The sequence below is a fragment of the Sinocyclocheilus rhinocerous genome, unplaced genomic scaffold (assembly GCF_001515625.1).
Source record: "Sinocyclocheilus rhinocerous isolate Xijiao unplaced genomic scaffold, SAMN03320098_v1.1 scaffold512, whole genome shotgun sequence".
Taxonomy (NCBI): Eukaryota; Metazoa; Chordata; class Actinopteri; order Cypriniformes; family Cyprinidae; genus Sinocyclocheilus; species Sinocyclocheilus rhinocerous.
In genome coordinates this window covers 835,779-843,235 of record NW_015638979.1, presented here as the reverse complement: position 1 = coordinate 843,235, position 7,457 = coordinate 835,779, and the positions used below count along the sequence as shown (strand labels likewise).

At 37.7% G+C, this 7,457-nt stretch overlaps 1 protein-coding gene across 1 annotated transcript in view; it reads left to right on the top strand.

Annotated features, from left to right (window-relative positions):
* The window catches only part of myom2b (myomesin 2b), a 50,331-nt gene extending 43,177 nt beyond the window's left edge, over positions 1-7,154 (top strand). Inside the window, exons 37-41 of the mRNA XM_016566273.1 lie at positions 691-827; positions 1,564-1,734; positions 3,057-3,079; positions 3,175-3,230; positions 6,156-7,154. Coding sequence (XP_016421759.1) covers positions 691-827; positions 1,564-1,734; positions 3,057-3,079; positions 3,175-3,230; positions 6,156-6,587 — 819 coding nt within the window. The 3' untranslated portion in view covers positions 6,588-7,154. The remainder of the gene's footprint in view (positions 1-690; positions 828-1,563; positions 1,735-3,056; positions 3,080-3,174; positions 3,231-6,155) is intronic.
* Positions 7,155-7,457: the final 303 nt, after the last annotated feature.

Below are 7,457 nucleotides of genomic sequence, written 5' to 3'. Positions count from 1 at the left end.
GGATAGTTCCGGTCCTTGATTCTGATTGGTTGAGCCAAGTTCGAAGCTGTTGTAAATGACTCTACAAACATACACATTTGTTTACATTTGTGTGTTGCTCGGCAACCACTTTGTTGGAACCAGAGCCGTTGAGAACCACAACCGATTCTGAGGAACTACATTGTTTGACGGAAGAATAATGTTTTCATTAATATCATTGCACTTTACTTGCTCTGTTTTATTCTGTGAAACCTTACTACATATATGGAATAACCGTTTTATAAAAGCATATATTTTTTAGTATATATATCCGCTTCGCGTCGTGCCTAACAATGCCCCTTAGCTGTTATAAATTCACTGTAAACCACGGCTTCTCGGGGCTTATTGCTTTATTTGAGGTAAAGTATGTTTCATCAGATTCACAAATTTGTTTATACACAATTAATGAGAACCACAGTGGTTGACCAATTCACTGCACTTCTACCCACTTCAGTTTCCATTGTACTAAAACGATTCTTATTCTTTCTTCCAAAAAACAATAAAATGAAAACAGTAAAAAGATCATCTTAAAGAGAAAAACACTCGTTCATTGTAGCTGGGTGCCTACTTGAAAATCTTTGCATAAATAGCAAAAGAATCTCAGCTTTAACACATGGTGAATCACAGCAATGCAGCTTTTTGTCCAACCAGCCTGTGTTGGTGAATTTTAAGATCTCTTTCCTTCTTTTTTGGACCTGGACAGGATCCAGCGCCTCTGAGTTGTCGATTCAGTGCACTGCGGAGGGCATTATGCTTCAGTGCCATATGAAATATTACACCGAGGAGATGAAGATCCATTGGAAACAAAAGTATGCACATTTTCCACTCTCACTTGAAACGATTTCCTAGAATAAAAAAAGATACACAAATACCCTTGAAAATGCATGTCCCCAGGCATGACAATGACTACATGTAAACATGATTTTCAGATTTTGGTCTATAGTTTTGTGTTGGTTCAGTGTGAGGTGTACAAAATAAATGATTATTGAACTACAGGAAATTACAGGAATAAAGAGTCTGTCTTGTTCCTCGCTCTGTTGTCGACACAAAACAAATCATTCTGATTGCAGTTGCCTAATGCTCTGCCCTGGAGGTGATTCAGTAGCATGTGAAATTCTACCGTAGTGAGAAAAGCCTCTTCCTGCTCGCATGGCTTCTCAAATCCCTGTATTAGCATTTTGAAGTGGCTGTTCTGGGTCTTTCCTCCCCCTGTTGCACATTTTGAATCACACGCAGAGCAGGTATTAATGCAGGGGAAATTTCACATTCAGTCGCGACACAAAAAAAACACCCACCGTGTCTAATTTTACACTAGGGACATGCTAATTTGATGCCCCACTTGAAAAAAAGGCATGTCTAACGTTTTGAGACCATTTACTCTATGGAAAATGAGCAAACAATTGAGCTTAAAAAGGGATTGGGATTAAACGTGCCTTCGTTGTAACATGTTAAAAGCATGCATGTGATTGCATTGGTTTTGTCATTCTCTCAGTGATGAACAGATAATAATGGGTTTCTTTGCATTCATTTCCTCTGTACTTCAAGGGATTCTAAAATTGCTGCATCAGAAAGGATGAGAATTGGTGGCAACCCAGCAATGGCAACTTTGGAGATGGTAGAACCGACTGATAAGGATAAAGGAATGTACACTATTGAGATTGTGGATCCCGAGAAGACGCATTCTCGTACCCTGGACCTCTCCGGACAACGTGAGTTGTAAAAACAAACCTATACAATTCATCCCATGTGTTGACTAAAGACACCTAAATTTACCAGCTATGACACACTTAAATAAATTAGGTAAAGTCTAGATAACATTCATCAATACATTATACTAGTAATTATTTCTAAAAACTGATTAATACGAATTGTTGTTGTACACTTATAATACCTTCTGAAGCTAGTGTAGCAAACATTTGCAGTGAACAAGTAAGAAGTTACTTGTCACTGCATTAATGTTAATGCAATTATTGCTTACTGAATGGAGCAACATACACTATCAACTTAATTCACTTAACTACAAGCTCCAATCTTCAGCACAGTGGTAACCACAAGAACATTTAACAGGTCTTTCCCTTTAGTCAAAACATAAAATAACACACGTCTGATCCAGCCCATATGCAAAGTGTGTTCAAAACTAAAAATCCACTGCCTAGTTACAAAAAATTATTTTGGTAGGACCAACCAAATTAAGCAAACTTCAGATGTACGCATTTAAGTAGATTGGACACAATTAAATGAAGGAAAAACAAAATGTTCAGCAATTATGTCACTTCATTAAGCTTATTTTAACCAATCAGAAAAAAAGTAAACTGTGTAAATACTGACAATTCTGACAATTTCAAAAGGTATTAAGAGTTGACCATAAATAGGTCATGCTGTAACCTTCTAGACAAAAAAAAAACGTCCTCCTCGTTTAATTTTAATGCTCAGAAAGAAGGTTGTAAATAGTCACAGGAAAGTTATAAGTTATAAGTTAAGTTATAACTGTTTTGGCATAAAACAACCTTGACTAAACATTATAATTGGACCATGGGGGGGTATGATGCATTTAAAGGGGAGCATTGTGAAAAAGAACCCAATTACATCTGAACTTAATTGAGTATCAAGTGAAATCCTTCAAAAACAGCTCAAACTGTTTTAACCTCACTACCAGAATCAGCATTAATGAGAAAAACACATCAATGCTGGAGGTGATGGCAAGACTGTCATGTGAAGTGTTTTAAAGGCTTTTTTTCCACTCCAAAACACTACACCACAAGAGTTATAACAAAGATGGTCAACTCAAACTCGTGTTCTGGCGTTGATCCTGTGTAGACGTGTTTATAATTGGAAGTAAAGGCCAGTGTTGCAGCTGCACACACAGGAAATGTATTTAGGGAATTTCAGGGATGAAAAAAAATGCTGTCATGGTCACATGGCTTTCCACGTCCTAAATGTTTAGAGTTGCAAAGCATGTGAGCTGTACATCAGTGTTTGGGTAAAATATTAATGTCTGCTAATGAACTCAACATTGCTATTCTTCTTTTGCCCTTCAGAGCGGACGCATATGCTGAAAAGAGTGAGTATACTCAATCACTCCTGACACTCTCGGGGGTCCTGCTTTGATATATAATTATATTCCTAAAATTAACTTTGTGATGTTTTCATTGTCAGATCGTGGCAAAGTGGTTGGTGGTCTTCCTGATGTTGTGACTATCATGGAAAAGAAGGTTTGTTTAAGCTTGTTATGTGCGAGCCATAACGTAGTGAAAAATAGATCACAATGCATAAAGAAATTTAATTTTCTGATCTGACTTCTCTTTGAAGAAAATCATGTCGAAAAGACCGCAATATATATATATATATATATATATATATCTACTAACAATATGTATATATAACACTATTTATAACACTAACAAATTAAAACCACAGAGCAACGCAAATAAGAATAGAAATTATGTTGTGACCAAAAAAAATTACCAAATTTAATATTTGAGCTTCTTCAAAGTCATCACCCTTTGTCTAGATTCCAGCTCTGCTTATTCTGGACGTTCTCTAACTGAAGGTGGAATTCTTTTTAAACAAATTTCGCAAAGTTCACATGTATGCTGGACATTTGTTGGCTGCTTCTCCCTCACTATCTGCTCCAACTCATCCAATAAAAACGGGTTTGTGAAGTTGGCACAATTTATATTTGTCTATAAACCTAATTTCAGGAATTTAGGCAATAGCCTTTAGATCAAAAGGTTTTTAAGATCATAAGAAACTAATTCAGCTAAGTGTGTCCAAACTTTTACTCTGCCAAACGGTGTATCCAAACTTGGCTTGAGGTTAGCGTGGTATAATAGCTTACTGACCTTGTCTATCTGAAGTTGCAACCAATCTTTCAACTGCAATGTTTTGACCAGACCAGTAAAGCTGGTAAACTCAGTAAACCCAGGCATTTTTGCATTACGGAATAGCCTGAAATTTTACATAAAGCAAACTGAAATAACTACTAATTAACTACTAACTAATTAGTCCCGTAGACGTCCGGTGACTTACGAAGACCCATAGACTTCTGGTGACTTACGAAGTCTTACTGTAAAACAAAAGTTAATCTACCTAGAAAAGTAGTCACATATCAAAAGGATGTTTTAGATATATTTATGCAAATTACAGTAAATAATTGAATTTTACTGAATAATTCTTGTAAGTGCCAGATTAAAATTATGGGTGACTTTAATTTAGGGACCAATTCTCTCTATTAACTAGTTGCTTATTATCATGCATATTACTCATCATATTGGCTGTTTATTAGCACATATTATTGCCTTATTCTGCATGACCATATTTTAGATCCCTTAATCCTACCTCACACCTAAATTTAACAACTACCTTACTAATAATTAATAAGCAGCAAATTAGGAGTTTACTGAGGCAAAAGTCATAGTTAATAGATAATAGTGATAACTGTTCCCCAAACTAAAGAGTGACTGAATTATGCACTTCATGTTTCTGCTTAGAAACCCCCAGAACATCGGCCCCCATAGACATCCATTGAAAATGCTTTACTGTACCCAAGGCTTTTGTTTGCTATTAGAAACTGAGCAATGAGACAACATTATTTTTCTGTGGTAATCAACATTATGCCTCAAATGTTGTCAATGGACCTAAACTTGTATTGCACCCAGAGCATTCATTTCAGTCGCCCATGGAGAGCTGTAGCCAATGCATTAGTGATCAGTATTGCCGCAGGCAGTCGTGCCGGTGAGTGCCGTTTTGCGGCTCTTCACTTCAGCCCTGGGAGTGTGCGCTGGAGGGCGTCATACTCCTCCGCTCCCTGAGATCCATGTCCATTGTCTTCGGCCTCATAATCCATTGCTTGCAAGCAGCATGAAGCCAGTTTGGGGAATATGGTGTATTCTGCCAGTGAAAGGATGTTGGTGGGATTAGGATTCGCCTGAATAGTTGATGCTGGAAACGCCCGGCATCCTTTTCTCTTTCAGATCAAATAAACATAGCAGGTCAGTGGCTCTCGGATCCATTAAAGCAAATATGAGGGGAACTCATGTGGGAGAGGAGACCTTTCACATGATGATCTGCTGAGGTCACGTACACAGTGGGTTTCCAGTGAGAGCTCCCCGCCGCAGGGCTTCGTACTGTATATCTGAGTTTTCATTGAGCTGCTCTTCTCCCTAAAAAGCCCAAACGAGTCACTTTGTTGAAATCCATTACTGTGAAAAAAAATTCAACTGTGGCAGAATAGAAGCAGCATCTAAAAACAGAATTAGATTTATGTTGTCATGTAGAGGCCAGAAAACATTCTACAGAAATCTGTTTCTCACTGTAAAATTCTTAAAGTAAAGAAATGCAGCAAGAAGTTGTAGATGTACAAATTATTTAAAAGGGTCATTCATGTTCTGCAGTACATTTTTAATTTCTTTATTTATACGGTAATTTAAGGAAATGGCCCTGGACCCTGGGTCTTAAGTCGCACGAGTATAGTTGTAGCAATAGCCAACAATACATTATATGGGTCAAAATTAATAATTAATTATTAATTATTTTATTTTATGCCAAAAATCATTAAGATATTCAGTAAAGATCATGTTCCATGAAGATATATAGGAAATTTCCTACCATAAATATATCAAAACGTAATTTTTGATTAGTAATATGCATTGCTAAGAACTTCATTTGGACAACTTTAAAGGTGGTTTTCTCAATATTGTGATTTTTTTTTTTTACACCCTCAGATTCCAGATTTTCAAATAGTTGTATCTCGGCCAAATATTGTCCTATCCTAACAAACCATACATAAATGGGAAGCTTAATTATTTAAAAAATTGACCCTTATGACTGGTTTTTGTGGTCCAGGGTCACATATATAATATGCAAAAAATTTTACATGTGTAAATAAAGATATTTAAATACAAATATATTTTATAAATGTATTCTAATAATAATTGTTAAAGAAAGATACATAGGATTTTTAGTTGCCATTGCACCATCAGAATATCATATTATCATTCAGAATTATGTACATCTGCTTAACGTAGTCATGCTGTTTCTCATATTTATGCCTGTAGCATGATAATGACAACCTACTTCCTCTGAGAATGCTTTTAGATTAAATATGCGTTATGCATTTGTTTTTTCCTTTTCCTCAGACTCTGAGTCTGACCTGCACAGTCTGCGGTGACCCCAAACCTCTGGTCAGCTGGTCTAAGAATGATCAAGAGGTAGAACCCAGCGATCAGTACGTCATTGCCATGGACTCGGGCAAGTTCGCCAGCCTCACTATCAAAGGCGTGTCCCTGGAGGACTCCGGCAAATACACCATGACGGTCCAAAACAAGTACGGCGGCGAGTCTGTGGACATCATCGTCAGCGTGTACAAACACGGCGACAGGGTTCCGGACATCAAACCCACACCCTCACCCAAGAGGATCATGCCTCCCACGGTTCCCATCGTAATTCCCACTGCCAAGTCTGCCACCCCTGCCCCTGCTGCAGCCAAGTCTCCGGCTCCTCCCCAAAATGCCAAATCCTCTGCTCCGCCCCGTGGCATGAAGTCCCCCACTCCCACCAGGAAGAAGTAACAGCATAGCCCTTGCCTCTCGTTCACCCCAACAGCACAAAAACAACTCGATTTACATTTCCGGTTGGAAATATCAGTGTTTGCAAGGCAGCTAAGGAAGTTTGGGTTTAGGTTTTGGTTCATGTCTTGTTTTCTTCCAGCTGTAGACAGTCTATTAACAAAATCAACATAGTTTATTATATGGCTATAAAGGAGTAATGGTGCTTTTTTTCTGATTTTAAAAATCTTTGTAATCGTGATATGCAGACAATATAAATCATTTGTAGGTTGATTCCCCTAAAAAGTAAAAAACATTAGTTGCATCTGTAATCACATACTGTCTAATAGGTACTACATTTTTATTTGAAACTTACTTCACGCCCATTAAAAAAGTATGTTCTACACATGAGTAGCATGAATGAAATTCAGACTTACTACAGCCACCTTATTGTTACTGTTCTGTGACTCACGAACATTCATTTCGTTGCTTTACTGCCATTCACACTGCCATTCCATGGCTTCATGGGAAAGTTAGATGTCCATCACAAATGCACTCCAGATTCTTGGTGGAAGAATCAGCCGCACCACACGGATACGTTTTCTACGTTTATTTACGCTTTGATTTGAACGAAAACAACGTATCCATGTGGTGCGGCTGACACAGAACAGCATACGCTGTTTGCGTTCAGTGGACACTCTCCAAAATGTTGCTATGGTGACGCGGAGGAGACGAATTGTTGAATAAAGTCATTTTTTGTTTTCTTCGCGTACAAAAAGTATTCTCGTAGTTTCGTAAAATTACGGTTGAACCCCTGATGTCACATGGATTATTTTACCGATCTCCTTGCTACGCTTCTGGACTTCGATCGTGTTACTTACATTGCTCTCTATT